Source organism: Nilaparvata lugens, chromosome 12 (assembly GCF_014356525.2).
Source record: "Nilaparvata lugens isolate BPH chromosome 12, ASM1435652v1, whole genome shotgun sequence".
Lineage (NCBI taxonomy): Eukaryota > Metazoa > Arthropoda > Insecta > Hemiptera > Delphacidae > Nilaparvata > Nilaparvata lugens.
In genome coordinates, this window is record NC_052515.1 from 23,136,226 (window position 1) to 23,151,811 (window position 15,586).

The 15,586-nt window shown below is 34.2% G+C and overlaps 2 protein-coding genes across 2 annotated transcripts; both read right to left on the reverse strand.

Moving 5' to 3' along the window:
* Nucleotides 1–5,242: 5,242 nt before the first annotated feature.
* Nucleotides 5,243–7,775, reverse strand: LOC111050110 (pollen-specific leucine-rich repeat extensin-like protein 2). Its single transcript, XM_039439189.1, has 2 exons — nucleotides 7,627–7,775; nucleotides 5,243–6,166 (listed from the first exon to the last, which is right to left on the reverse strand). Exons 1-2 carry the CDS (start codon nucleotides 7,750–7,752, stop codon nucleotides 5,501–5,503), a joined length of 792 nt encoding a protein of 263 aa, XP_039295123.1. The 5' UTR covers nucleotides 7,753–7,775; the 3' UTR covers nucleotides 5,243–5,500.
* Nucleotides 7,776–8,017: 242 nt separating this feature from the next.
* On the reverse strand, nucleotides 8,018–15,442 carry LOC111050107. Its single transcript, XM_039439188.1, has 5 exons — nucleotides 13,706–15,442; nucleotides 12,720–12,819; nucleotides 11,477–11,578; nucleotides 9,887–10,042; nucleotides 8,018–8,539 (listed from the first exon to the last, which is right to left on the reverse strand). Exons 1-5 carry the CDS (start codon nucleotides 14,491–14,493, stop codon nucleotides 8,474–8,476), a joined length of 1,212 nt encoding a protein of 403 aa, XP_039295122.1. The 5' UTR covers nucleotides 14,494–15,442; the 3' UTR covers nucleotides 8,018–8,473.
* Between the last annotated feature and the right edge of the window lie 144 nt (nucleotides 15,443–15,586).

The following is a 15,586-nucleotide window of genomic DNA, read 5'->3' on the forward strand; positions in this document are numbered from 1 at the left end:
CCACAAAAAAAGAACTCAGTTTTGGTAAAAAAAATAATCACAGATTTTTCTGATGTTTTCAATCCAAATCTGGGAACAATAAAGAACTGCAAGGTACTTTTCCACATGTCAAAAAATGCCATACCAATAGTTGCAAAACCACGTCCAGTTCCGTTTTCCTTAAGAAAAGCAGTAGAAATGGAACTACAACGTTTAGTAGACAGTAATGTACTATCACCTGTAAACACAAGTGAAGAACCTATCACATGGTCCTCACCAATAGTTATTGTGGTGAAACCTACAGGAGCAGTCCGGATATGTGCTGATTTTAAAACCACCATAAACAAGTTTATAAGTCCAGACAACTATCCCCTACCTAGGTTTGAAGAAATCACTTCAAAACTTACAGGAGGGAAAGAATTCACAATTATTGATTTGAAGGATGCATATCTACAAATGGAAGTTGATACTTCTGTACAAAAGTATCTCACTATTTCTACTCATAAAGGATTTTTCAGATATTCACGCCTTCCTTTTGGGATAAAAATAGCAACAGCAGCTTTTCAGTGTAAAATGGATCAAATCTTGGCTGGCTTGGAAGGCGTTGCATGTCTTTTAGACGATGTAATAATAACAGCTCCCACAAGAGAAGAACACATTAACAGAGTCAGGGAAGTGTTAAAACGTTTTGAAAACAATGGACTTCGAGTACAAACCACAAAATGTAAATGGTTTGAGGAATCAGTAAACTATTTGGGACACAGAATAGATCAAACAGGTATACACCCCACAACTGAACACATCAAAGCCGTAGAAGATATGCCATCACCGAAAAATGTCAAAGAACTAAGATCCTTCTTGGGATCAATCAACTACTACAGTAAATTTGTTCCACATTTACAATCACTGTGCGTTCCGTTACACAAATTACTTCAAAAAGGAGCAAATTGGCACTGGGATAAAAAACATGAACAAATCGCTACAAAATTGAGACATTTATTAACAACATCAGATACTTTAGCTCATTATGATGAATCACTTCCTCTAATTCTTGCCACAGACGCAAGTGAAGTCGGATTAGGTGCAGCTCTTTTTCACAGATATACTGATGGTACTGAAAGGCCAATTTTGTTCGCATCAAGACGACTTGACAAAGCTGAAAAACGGTACAGTGTGATTGAAAAAGAAGCATTAGGTTTAATTTTCGGAGTAACACGTTTTGAACAGTTCCTCTATGGCAGACATTTTGAGATTCGTATTGATCATAAAGCTTTAGTGAAAGTTTTCGGTGAAAATGACTCTATTCCAAAAGTTGTTTCCAACCGTATTGCTAGATGGGCTTTAATTTTGAGCTCATACGACTACTCAATAAATTATCACAGAGGTGCAGATAATGCAACGGCGGATATGCTATCAAGGTTTCCTTTGGAAAATGTATTGAAGTCAAAAAACGAAAAGTTAGGGGAAAACAATAGAGCACATCTTTTCCACCTTCGATTTCAAGATATACCATTATCAACAAAGAGCTTACAAGAAACAACAAAACATGACACAACACTTGCAAAAGTTACAAACTATCTCCGAAGTGGTTGGACAACAGATACAAATGTAAACAAAGAACTACTACCATATTACAATAAACGAGAAGAACTATCATTTGAAAATGGCATACTCCTCTGGTCGGGTCGTTTAGTCATACCCACAAGATTAAGAACAAAAGTACTACAAATTCTTCATGAAGGTCATCCAGGAATTGTAGCAATGAAAGGAAAAACACGATTCCAAGTATGGTGGCCTGGACTGGACAAAGATTTAGAGGAACATGTAAAACACTGCACCGCATGTCAAGAAAACAGAAACAGAGATGTTGAGATGCCACTTTTCTCATGGACTCTTCCAACAGAAGTGTGGTCTAGAATCCACATAGATTTCGCAGGACCATTTTTAGGGAAAATGTGGTTAGTCGTTGTAGATGCTAGATCGAAATGGCTCGAAGTAATACCCATGTCAACAACCACAACAAAATCCACGATCAATATATTACAAGATCTATTTTCTAAATTTGGCTACCCAAGAATAATTGTAAGTGACAACGGTCCTCAACTGACTTCGTATGAATTCCAAAATTTCTGCAAAGAACTGAACATAAAACATGCACGTATCACCCCATATCACCCAAAAAGCAATGGATTGGCGGAGCGTTGTGTACGAACGTTCAAAGAACGTATGGGAATTTCAAAAGGAAGTACTGGCACCTTACAAGAAAAACTAAATAAATTTTTATTCGCTCATAGAACATCCCCAAAGAGAGCAACGGGAAAAACACCTGCTTTTATGATGTTCGGTCACGAGTTACGCTGCAAAATAGATCTATTACTACCAGATGTTAACGACAGAGTAGACGAAGAGTTAGTTAGACAAGGGAACAGCAAGCCGAGAGTCAACGCAAAGGTGTTCGGAGAGGGCGATGGCGTATGGGTACTAGACAGATCAGGCAAAGGCTACAAAGAAGGAAAAATCGTTAAAGTAAATTGACCATACTCATACCTAGTGAACGTTGAGGAAACGATGAGAAGATGCCACGCAGATCAACTGCGATATGCAGATTGAACTTAAGAAGAAAGGGGGAAGATGTAGTATACCAGAAACCAGATGTTATGCAAAACAGATGACATAAATCAGTTATAATATTTAATAGTTTGTTGATTGGAATTCACTCTATCCTACATGTTTTAATAGAGGTTACACACGTTGAGTATTAATCTTTGAGACTTATTTATTTCTAATATTCTACAGCGTAGAAAAAGAAGAAGCAGAAAAAGAGAAAGAAGATGAAGAAGAAGGAGAAAAAGAAGACGAAGAAGAAAAGGAAGAAGAAGAATAAAGAGGAGCAGAAAATGAAGTAGAAGAAGAAGAGAAAGAATAAGAAGAAGATAAAGGGGGTCGAAAAGAAGAAGAAAAAGAAGAAGAAGAAGAAGAAAAAAAAGAAGGAGAAGGAGGAGAAGAAGAAGATGAAGTGGAGGTGGAGGAGCAAGAAGAATAATATGAGGAGGAGGAGGAAGAAGAAGAAGAAGACGAAGATTTTTTTATACTATGTAAAATAGTATAAATTAATATGCTGGGTTGCTGGGTACACTTGAATGCACCCAGTCACTAGCAGTGATTACTTATACAGAGTGTTCTGAAAAATGATGCCCATAAGTCAGGGCGAGATTCCTCACATCAAAAGAAGGAAAAAAGATCCAATTAGCATAGGTCCGAAAATGCTTGGTTACCAAGTTATACAGGGCGGAAGATTTCGTCTGAATTTCTGTGCCTCTGCTGAAACGAAGCCCCACGGGTATTTGTTGGCTGTTAATTGATAAGATGTACTAATTAGCGTACTTTATGTAAAATGAACTAAGAAATTGAATAAAACCGTTTCCAGACCTTTAGCTACAGTAATTTTTAAGATATGTGACGAAATATGCGAAACTTGGTCCCGAAAAACAAGTTCCTTTAAGCAGATTTACTATGTTCAATGTACAATAAACACAACATATTTTTTTACAAAACTTGAGAGAAAGATGTTAAATAAGTCTATAATAGACAAACGCAACCTTCAAAAATAATCCTTAATTTATTACATACCGTACAAAACGCAAGAAAAATAGAGAACTATACAGAGTACTAAACAGAGAACTGTACAAAAATAGAGAACGAAACTTAACAGATTTTGTCTATTTTTCATGCATTTTGTATGTAATTAAGGATTATTATTTTAAGATTACATTTTTGTCTATTATAGACTTATTGTACATCTTTCTCTACGAAATTAAATTTTCTACAAGTTGTGTAGAAAAATATATTGTGTTTGTTGTACATTTAACATAGTAAATCTGCTTTAAACCTTAAAGGAACTTGTTTTTCGGGACCAAGTTTCGTGTATTTCGTCACATACCGGTCATCATCATCAGCATCTTTACTACAGGGATTAGGTTTATTGATTAACCTGTTCCGGTACCCATCTCTTTCTTGGCCTCTCTACATCTCTCTTTCCAGTACGGATAGGGCCTATATAGTTTTGCACTTCAAGGGGCATTCTTCCAGGTGGCATTCTATCCAAATGACTGCACCAGTTGCGTCCATTTTGTATTATTCTTTCATGCAGAGGAGCAACCGATAAAACCTGCCTTATATCAGTATTTCTGATTCTATAAACTCTAGTGTAGCCAAATACACTCCTTAGAAATCTCATTTCTGCAGCTTGAATTCGACTGTCCATTCTCCGTGTGTGAATCCAATTCTTACTTACATTATATATTATAGGAGAGTCGGAACTGCAATAGTATTATAAAACTTCAGTCTTGTTTCTTGTCGTGTTTTATTTTTGAGGTTTCTATGTATAGTGCCACATATTTTCTGGAAATTTTATTATACACATCAATATATATACACTCAATATCTTGAGTTTTTAATTTATTGTGATGTACTCTGTGATTCATTTAGAGTATAAATTCAACCTACAAAATTAAAAATATTCCTCGACCGAAAATCAAGTGCGGAAGCGCAGTGTGTGATTACATAACCTTAACTTTTGAACATTAACATTTTATCAAAATTTTTGGAGAGAAATAATACAGGCTTAGCCTAGTTTTTCCTCCAATGTCATAATTGTATTATGATTGGGTATAGTGTTTTATACAATAAATGAATGAATGAATATATCACATACCGGTATCTTAAAAATTAATGTATCTACAGGTCTGGAAACGGTTTTATTCAACATGAAGTACGCTAAATTGTACATCTTAAGATATCATTAGCTTCAAGCATTAAGTCTTATAGTTGTAGAATTGTGTGAACGCTATGAGGCCATGCAGGTGAGTGGAGATCATGAGTACAAGAATAAAACATCTGGTGTGGCGCACTCACACAACTTTCCTTGCCGTTATCAAAATTTCCATTAAAATTAAAAAATCAATCAGCTGACGAGATCTATTCTGCTATCTCTTCCAGTGAATGATTTATTAATAGAATAAACCAAGGTACCAAGAATAGGCTACATTCTAGCTACATTTGAATCAACAGTTGCCTCTCTCATTAAGTTTGCATTTGAATAATCAAATTTCCTCGAATTTCGAGCTTATTATCTCTACTATCTATCTTCCTCCTAGCCAACACAAAAAAAAGGGTAGTAGAATGTTTGGAATAAATTAAATGAATATAATATAACTACAAATAACAGTGTTTCAGTTGGTTTTCACAATCATCAGATTAAATATATAATGCTCTGCAACTATTTTTTTTATTCGATATTTTTCAATATCCAGCAATTATATGCAAGTTAACATACACACATCTTGAAATTTCCATGATTCTAATTGATGTAGTAGAAATAACTAGAATTTAATAAACACTATGTCTATCATGAACAAAACTCGTTATAAACGTTCTTCAATTCATAACTCTGTTGAAGTTAAGAACAACATCAAGTTCCATTAATCATGACATTTCAAGTTTCCCCTGCTGGTTCGAATTGCTAGTATCGTGGATGGGATGGTGGTCCGTAATGGTTGTGTGGTGGAGGAGGGGGTGGTCCATAATGGTTGTGGGGAGGTGGGGGGTAATGCTGGTAGTGCGCTCCTCCATAAGGTTGAGGATAGGCTGGAGATGGAGCGTAATGAGGCTGGGGAGGCAAGTAACCCTGGGATTGAGGTGGATATCCTTGAGGGGGTTGAGGTGGATATCCTTGAGGATATCCTTGGTAGGGGTTGGGCTGGTAGACATAGGGACCCGGAAGGGAACTGAGTGGAGATGAGTCTTCAGTAATTCCAGCCAAAGCTGCTCCTTCTGCGATGGGGTCTACAGAGAGTGCGGAGTTTGCCTCCTCAGCGGCTGCATTCATACTTTCCACAGCATCAGACAATGGAGCTGCAATGTTTGTTTCTATGGGCGCTGCAATGTTTGCTTTTATGGGCGCTGCAATGTTTGCTTGTATGGGCGCTTGCACTGTTGCAACAGGGTCAACTTCTGGTAGCAACGATCTTCTCTCCAATTTCTGATGCGATTCGTGTCCATGGAAATGACTGTAACTATGGAAAGGATCATAAAGCTGGCTCTCATCCAAGTAATCGCTGTTACTTTTCTTTGAGCCATCGCCGTATGACCCATGATGCTCTTTTGAATCGTCAGCGGACACAACAGCCTGTTGAAATAGATTAAGGGTATCATAACATTGGATGCACATTTGCGCAAGTGCACGCATGCACATGAGAAACAAAATCTGGAAAGAGCCATAGAAACACGTTGTCACTTGTCTGTCGCTACTCACACTGTACGCCACCAGAAGGTGCACGCTTGATTATACGTTCAGTGTGAGTGACAAACATATGGCTCTTCCCAGATTTTTCTTCACACTTTATTGTCACACGTGCACTTGCGCAAACGTGCTTCCAATGTGATCATATCCTAACAGACGATATATAGATTAGTTATACAATTAATAAAATGTTGAAAAAATTATAAAACATATTGAAAAATTAATAAAACATGTAAGAAAATTAACACGGAAGACGACCCTTCAGAAGAATCAAATCGGTGGCTAGTTCAAGACCGATATAGAGAGGCTTGGAGCTACAGAATTTGCTAAGGATAGATTTACCTGGAGGCTTTCTATTGGTGTGGACTCCAATATAGATAGACCTGGTAGTGAGTGAATGTGTTGTAAATTTATGATAAAATTACTGTATACAAGAATGTGAACTATTTTCCACCCGCAGAAAATAGATGCTTGGCCAGTCTTTGGGGAGGGTGGCTTAAAATTGGGGGCGGGGTCCCAAGAAAGGTCAGCAGTGTTTAAAACTGCTACTGGCGATATTTTTTGCAATTCTCAATTCAAGCGGGTAGCCACTATTTTTTTTTTTTTTAATTTCAGGGGGGTGTGCGTCCATGGGCTTGGGATGAGGGCTGGTCAACCCAGTTATATTGATTACTAAAATACTTTGATATCGAATGATATTGACTCCTTTAATAAGTTAATTAAAGGAATAAAAACCTACATTACAAGTGACTTTTGAAACATCACATTTTAATCCAGAAAGGGAACAAATCAAAATTTAAAAAAGTCAATTATTCCAATAAAAAAATGTTATGAGGAAATATTGTGACTCTTATATACAATCAGATTTATGTAAAAAAGTCAACTTAATTTTTTTAAGAAATTTACTATTTTTGAACTTTGTAATAACCAGTTTTTTACTCTCCAAAAATGGATGTGTTCCCTTTCTGCAGTAAGCGATTCAAGTACTTTTCAGAGTAAAACATAAAAACAGCAATCATCTCTAAATTAGAATCTGCTTCGCTACTCATTCAAGTTCAAATATTAAATTGATACATTTTCTATTCCATAGTAGGTTTCGAAATCAAATTTATTTCAATAGTTCTACAGTATCTTACATTTTCAGAAATACAGCAAACTCTTTTAGTCAATCAATAATCACTCTACAGTTGTGATTAATAAGGATGAGAGCAATCAGCAAAACTAAACAGGCTTCTAAAAAATTTATATTCACGCTCACAGCTATTTTTGTCAAATCACAAATGCTTACATATTATTATTTCACAAGATGCCTGAAAATATTAGGCTAATAAAAAATTAAAACTTACCGCCAATGCGACTGTTACAAGTAGAGTGAAGACATACATGTTGAAAAAATTCATGCACCCTGCATTTTCTCCATCATTATATAGCACCTTTGTTGACAATGTACCCATTGTCATGACACAAAACATTTACATAAGACAAAGTTTTGATGCATTGCATTTCACCCGTACAATATAAAGTAAGTTTTGTTTCTTATGACAAAATAGGCATACGCTTGATAAAATATATTGTGTGCACAACGAAAATGACACTTATTTATGACTTCCATCTCTTTGTTAAAGATTTTCTATTTACTCAAATGGTGATGACCTCATAAAAGTAAATAATTCAAAGTGAAAATTATTATTACCAGTTAGTTATCGTTATTACAATATTAAAAATAATATGGTGTCTTTTTCCTGGGTATATATTTATAGAAATCCCCTTTTCTTTCATTGAAATTCAATTTCCTCAATGCATTATTCCATCCCGATAAATAACAGTTTTGTTCAATAATCGTATCTGTAAGGGATGTAACATTATAAATAAGCAGTAAATGTTTAAATCTTTACTGCAGTGAAGCAGTAAATGAATCAATCAAGTTCACCAGGATACATTAAATTTGTTGAATACGAAATAAAAGACATGCATTCATAAAATAATACTGTATTATAAAAAGCTTTCAACTGTATTAAAAGCATTTCTCGAAGATCACTTTCAATTTTTCACATTCAGAATCAGAACAAATAGCCTTTATAAAATAGTCATCGATGAAATTCCATTAAGCGCAGTGCATTGTGTATCCAATGAGCAGTAGGCTGATTCAGATGAATAATATCAATATTTATTCTTGTCATCCTCATAGTTGCTTCATGTTTGAGTGGCCAGTTTACGGGTGTAAATTACGTTTCCAGTAGAAAATGTTATTTTCATGAACTGAAACAAAGTAAAAATTTCCAATTTTTCAAGTCAAGGTTATATATTCAATTCTAGTGATTTTTCTCATTGAACAATATCTATTTATAGTAGGACTATATAGCATTACAGTATATAATATCCAGAGTAACCTATATAATAGAGTATATAATATCTCTGACGCCTATGCAGAGAATAAAGGGATGAATATTGTACTACAACTTTTACTTATTCTGTCTTGTAGAATGTAGAGAAAAGGCGATGTTACAGATAACCACATTGAATCAAATAATATTATATAGCCTACTGTGGGTTCATCGAAATAATATAAATCTAATATATCGACTAAAATATTTGCCAGAATCATTTTTTTACTAGGAACCTGCTTTCGATTGCTTCATCATTATCAATTATTTTCTATAGAGTGAGGTGACAGTTGAAACATAACTAGCTTACGGTACATCAATTTAACGTATACTAGCAGTTTACTAAATATCTATTACAATAGAAGCAACCGAAAATAGTATTTTTATTTGTTTTAATAAATAATGGTTATGGGCAATTTTTTCATTACAGTATTAAACGAAATATTGAATGAAAAAGACTAAGAAATTGTCAAAAAACCACTGATTTATTGATAATTAGAAAGACCGGTTTCGGTTATTACACCATTGTCAATCTCTGATAAACGTTTATCAGTGGTTTTTTGACAATTTCTTAGTCTTTTTCATTCAATATGAATAATTACCACAATATCAACTTCTCAACTATACAAAAAGTTGAACGAAATAATTTTTATTATTATTATCAAACGAAAATCCAAATTTAATGCTGAAATTTCCATCTGTAGTTACTATTATTTTTACTATTTTTAATAGAATTTTTAATTTGATTCAGGTAACATTTAACAAACGTAAATTTTCATTTTCTATTCTGTATCATTGTAGCCTATATTAAAGAGTGGGCCCATTTTCTATGGCAGCTAAAGCCAACACTCCTCAAAAAGGGTAAAAAAGTAAAAAAAGTGAAGCTCACATCATTTATGTTGATATAGGTGTTGAAAGAATAGCAGTCCTATTTTGCAACAAGTTGTGCTGTATGCTAGCTATTAATTTGAGTGAATCTCGTTCATTTTATCAATTTATTTTTCATCACAAATTATTTATAAGTTATAGGTATGACTGGAAGAGAGCTATGAATATGTTATAACATGTTGTAATGGAGCGGAGAAAGATATACCTTCTCGTATACACTCTCACCTTCGCCGCTGCACTATGTTTTGATCCTTACTATATATCTCCTTCGCCGCTCTACTATATATATATCTTGATCCTTACTACATATTTTTCAACATCTTCAACCACTTACATCTTTGAAAGATAGGTAGTTAAGCGTGTAGATGCCATAAGGTTTCATCTCTGTGTTGACATTGGCGCGTATCAGCATTGTAAGAAGAGTCTGATTAAACCACTTCGGCTTGTCAGTCCAGGGAATATTTGCGAGAGTTTGACGTAAGATATCATTCTGAAAAAATCAATAACTTTTTCAATTGACCTATTAGGGCCGTTTGCACAGTCAAAGCTTTAACGAAATTAAATCAGCTGGTGGCTTAAACTCAAAATGAAACACATTATAACAAACGAGACTTGATACGTATTTAATCCAGTTTAAAATGAAATTTAGTTTAAACTGTAACTGTGCAAACGGCACTTATATGTATAAGATCTTTAAATGGATTAAACAACCAGATATTAATAAAAGATTTTAGCCAGGTCACTCCCGTGTTATACCGGATGGGCACGTTAATTGCATGTCCCCGCTGATGTATAACAGTCATGAGGCCCATTGACGGCTTAAATTATAAAATCAGGCTGGGAGATACCTTCCTGTAAGGGACTACCCAACAACAAAAATTCATAACATACATAAAAATATTAATCTGAGTACCCTTATAAATTATTTTCAAGTGATTTTCAAGAAATCACTTGAAAAAGTACGGTATTAGTAGCGGAAACATGTAGTGACAAAATGATTTATAAGGGTGTATTCAGATTTCTATTTCTATTTATATTAAAAGTAGCCCTAAAGAAAAAAGACAAGGTTCATAACGTACGGATTTACATTTTTAGGATGAGTGGAGAACCGTTTAAATGATGAAAGAAGCTTATCCTGCTGTTTCAATCTGAATAGAAATAGCTTATCGTAGATTTTATTCATTGATGGAGACAAAATAAGTTATCCTTGGTTTCTCATTAAAAAATACAAGAAAAATAGAGAGATGAATAGTGGAAAATACAATTAAATAGACGGAAGTCAAAATATACGTACCCTATATAAATACAAAAGATGAGGAATTGACGGGGTCCCGAGTGAAGATCAGAAACACAGCTAATAAATGTCAAGAGTTTTCTTTACTCAAATTATCATACATTTACTATAATTATTCATACAGAAATCAAAGTACAAAATAATATAACTTGATTGTATGATTATTAGTGAAATACTATTATAATGATTTACTATAAGTTCTACAGTATATTGTCGTTAATGATACAATTTAGTTACATTGATTGCATATTTATTTATTTCATTGACAATCACAATTTGTACGGTATCTAATGTGTCACTAATGATAATAAAATAGTTTCCAATTCAGAAGCTTGCTGATCTATCTGAAAAGTTAATTCATTCTTACACTTCAAATATCACCTTTATGACGAATTGAAAAAAAATGAGGTACGGTAGGTTTCTGTAAATTCTTGTGATTCGTCTTATTATCACTTTTTTCTGTCTCTGTACTCTCATCTCTTCAAACATTCATTGTCTGAGCCTTTATCTTTATGCAACTTTTTGACAAATTGGAACCTAAAATATGGGCAAAGTTTCCCGAATTCTGCCACTCATTTCAAGCGATGTCAAGGTTCAAACAAGAGAATAAGCAACAAGGTAGATATTCACCTGGTTGAAAATCCGTTGCCCATTGTGAAAAAAGAAGAAAGCTGCAAGGTTGATCACTATGAAGAATGATCCGAAGTTCAATCTCTTTTTTAGATCATCTGACTGTGGAATGTAAGTAAGAATGCTTTTAAACATTAAAAGAATAGTTGTCAATAACTATTATAACCGTATTATTATGAAACATTTTTATACTCTTTTGTTAGAGGATACAATTTGTTCAGATGTGAGGTTTCTATCAAGCTTTCGTGTTTTTTGTTGAATGAATGAAAATAGGTGAAATAATGGAGAAAAAATAAATTTAGGAGAGATAAATGGTACAATGAGTTGCCTCTTAGGGTGGGCACACACCAGTCAGTCAAGTCAAGACAAGACTAGTCACGATTAGTCACAATACTTCACATAGTTGCTTATGAAGCAACACACACCGATTAGTCATTGCAATTAGACATGTCTTCATAAACAACTATGTGAAGATGTGAAGTATTGTGACTAATCGTGTCTTGTCTTGACTTGACTGACTGGTGTGTGCCTAATCTTAGTTTTTCTCTCCCGGTCAGTGCTTTCTTGCAAAAATAATAACAAAAAAATGTATAGAATAAATAAATAAAATGACAATGATAGGTAGTAAGAGATTTTTTCAGAACACTACAAAATAGTACCGTAGGCTATACCTCTGATTAATTTTGTGAATATAATGATTTCTCTAACATTAGGCCTATATACTGTATACTGGAAATAGCTGAATAATGCTGTCTGGTACTACGTTCATTAGTAAGCTATGTAATTTCCTGAATACTTTTTTTATTTTTTATTCAGTTTTACAGAATAAGCCTTTCTATGTTCCAATAGACCTCTTTTACGTATACTAAAATCAGATCCACTTTTTCCCAGCCCGCAATGCCGTACCGTATATAGGGCCTAGCATTTAACTAATAAGTTACAGTTTGGTTCTTTTCATAATGTATTTTATAGAATATATACCGTATAATATCAACATTATGCTATAAATATAAACTCAATTTTTTCATTTTAACAGAGCCATTAAAACTTAATTCATCATATATCTATATAAACTGGAATTCATTAATTATATACCCCAGCAGCTGCTGGATAAATAATAAATAATATTCTATTCAATTTAATAGAAATTGTTGTGAAGATGTTTAAGGATAGAATTCTTATTTATGATTCATTTATTTGCAGGCTCAATGAGTCATTGGAAAGTATATGAGAAGTCATTTACCGTTAGAAAGAAATAAGCCATGACGATGCAGTAGAGTATAACCGTTGTATTAATCGAAGTTACCACCCATTCTGAGCACTCCGTGACAATTCTAAAATTTCTGTAATTAAATTTAAATGAAAATTTCAATTAATAGCAACAAAAATATTTTACCAGCTCTAAATAAGCCAGCAACTCATTCAATAAACATTATCATACAAAGGTGAGGAGTCACAATTGCACTCTTAAAGTCACTAATTAAATTTATTTCAACGTTTTCAAGGAAGGTCATTGTATTAATATATTTTTAATAATCCATTTTCAGAAATTCATGAGTAATATCTCAAAATCGGCAATTAGACTGTAATTAGCACAGATATTACATTTTTTCTTATTTGATCTCTAGACTGGTTCCTTTCATCAAACGTTTGGTAGGCTAGGCCTATCTCATCTTACGATAATCTTCAATCCATCATTATTATGGTTTGCAAGAGGTCATTCTATATTTATATAGTATCTGTATTACTAATAAAAAAGTCACAAAATCAGTCGCTGAGAAATATTGCGCTGTTGTCACGTTGTCGGTAGGGGAAGTGACTTCAACGCAAAGCTGGAAGTGCAACAGTGCCACTTCGCTGGCAAGAGATTTTCGGCAGTCCTCGCTTCATGGTTCCATTTCTGACAACAGCATCAAGTGCCTTCCTTATTTTGTGTCCACTTTCTGTAGTGAGATTCACTTAAAGTGGTGTTTTGGTGGCTTCCAAAAAAAAACGGGATTAATTTTTGAACGGACATGACCATAGCCACCTCTAATACAAGGCCCCGGCCTACGATATTTCAACGTCGCAGCGTAGGCCTAGAGTCTAATACATGATTGGTGAAAAAGATCAGCTGGTACTTTTTGAAATCTTTTTCACCAATCATGTATTAGATTCTAGGCATACACTGCGACGTTGCAATATCGTAGGCCGGGGCCTTGTATTAGAGGTGGCTATGACATGACTCACCTGTTAATTGTTTGATGACACCGTACTACACGAGCCATATCATTCCTCAACTTTGTCATTTTACTCTGCTGTTGTGCGAAAGAAAACTGCTCGGTTGAGGATTCATCTTCATCATACTCATGCACAATATCGTCCAATAGCATGTACAGTGTTTCAAAATCAGCCAACACACGTTCGATGGCTAGATACACTGAGCAATGCGCCACAAACCCCTCACAATTCAACGCCATTACCAGTAATATGTGTAAACTATAAGCGTAAACAAAAAATACTGGAGACTTAAAATCAGGTAGACAGTACGATAGATAAGGAGTTGGCAAGCTTGTATATTCATTCGAGTGACTCTCTAGCCCAATGAGCTGGTTCAAAATATTTCGGTTGATAACGAAAAAAAGCATTACAATGAAAAACATGGCCGAGTTTCTTGCAACTACAGTCATGTTTTCTCTCTTTTCTTTAAAGAACTTTTCAATTCTTGTCCACAGATCTGCGTTGCTGCTATCAAACTGTGAGTGGCAAACCGCGAATTCATCCTCTATGAGTTCTATGAGCTTAATAGACTCGCGATGATTCAAACTGCGTCTGACCGCATTGTAAATCAACAGCAATGAATTTATAAAATCTATACATGCAGGTAGAGTTTTATCTATATTATCTGGCTCAGTGAGCACTGCCTTGAATACATAGACGTGTACAATAATGTCTATTATAATTAAAAATATAAGTGGTAGAGAGTTATTGTAGCGCATCATAGCAATGTATTTCCTCAGAAAATCTGTGATTTCCATTATTCCTGAATAATGGGCAGATATTTTGATACCTGATATTTTCAAGACAAATACTATTTACCGAACACAAAAAGTTCTGTGATTATTACAAGAATTTAGTAGTTAGCATTTTCGATTTATGATAAATTCACTGAAATTATTCAACCATTTCAATTATAAAATGATCTAGCCTATTCATGATGTGAATTTCTCCTTTGTAGTTTTATCACACTCAATCCAAAATACAATAATTAGGAACAGTGTGTGTAAATATGTATTTTCATGCTCCAGATGAACTCTGTGTTCCTTGTAAAATAAATCTTATGTTCCAAAAAATTGTTCTGTAAAAGTGAGAAGTAACTAGCAGAATCGTATCGAACAATATCAAGAAGTACTTTCCAAAACTTGACGTGAAGAACTAGCACCACTGACAGAACGGAGGAAAATATGACGATTTCCCGGATTCCGGACTGCAGAGAAAAATAAGCAAGTACTGTAATCAACCTGACAATTATACTCAAATAATAGACATTATATCATCCAGAAATACCAGTTTCTAGAAAAAGATATTTCCGAAAACTACTAGTTATCTTCTATAAGGGTAAGTATTGTTATTAGTGTCTTGAAAACTACACGCTATCATTATTATTCAGCTATCAATATGTAATTATTTTTTCAATCATTAACTGCCAGATGATTGCTGTCTTGAGTACTAGAATAATTTTATTATTCGTCCTTTGTGAGTCAACAACGCCCTACCAGAGCACCCACGGAAAAAACGTCTTAGATCCATTCCTTTTTAAAAGGTATAATAATACGACTCAGCTCGAGAAGCTACAAGTATAGTTATCTCCACAAATTATACCTACAAAAATTATTGTTTTTTTATCTATAGACTTGAAATGTAAGTTGATATACAATCAAATTAATCCTTAAAAACAAGTATTGGAAATGAGAACTAGACGGTGAAATACATTGTGAACATCAGGATCTAGCGCTCCAATTATTGTGCATAATAGATTTCTATCAGGACTGAATCGTTTTCATTATCTTTCTGTGGAGACTGTTGAGGAAACTCTTGAGATTGAATATCATTCAAAAATAAGGAGAAACT

Coding starts and splice junctions, on each gene's coding strand:
- LOC111050107 (XM_039439188.1), bottom strand. CDS start 14,493: ATGGAAATCACAGATTTTCTGAGGAAATACATTGCTATGATGCGCTAC. Junction 11,579..12,719: donor TGGCTTATTTCTTTCTAACG/GTAAATGACTTC, acceptor TACATTCCACAG/TCAGATGATCTAAAAAAGAG. Junction 8,540..9,886: donor ACTACCTATCTTTCAAAGAT/GTAAGTGGTTGA, acceptor ACTTTGTTTCAG/TTCATGAAAATAACATTTTC.
- LOC111050110 (XM_039439189.1), bottom strand. CDS start 7,752: ATGTTTTGTGTCATGACAATGGGTACATTGTCAACAAAGGTGCTATAT. Junction 6,167..7,626: donor TTGTAACAGTCGCATTGGCG/GTAAGTTTTAAT, acceptor CTATTTCAACAG/GCTGTTGTGTCCGCTGACGA.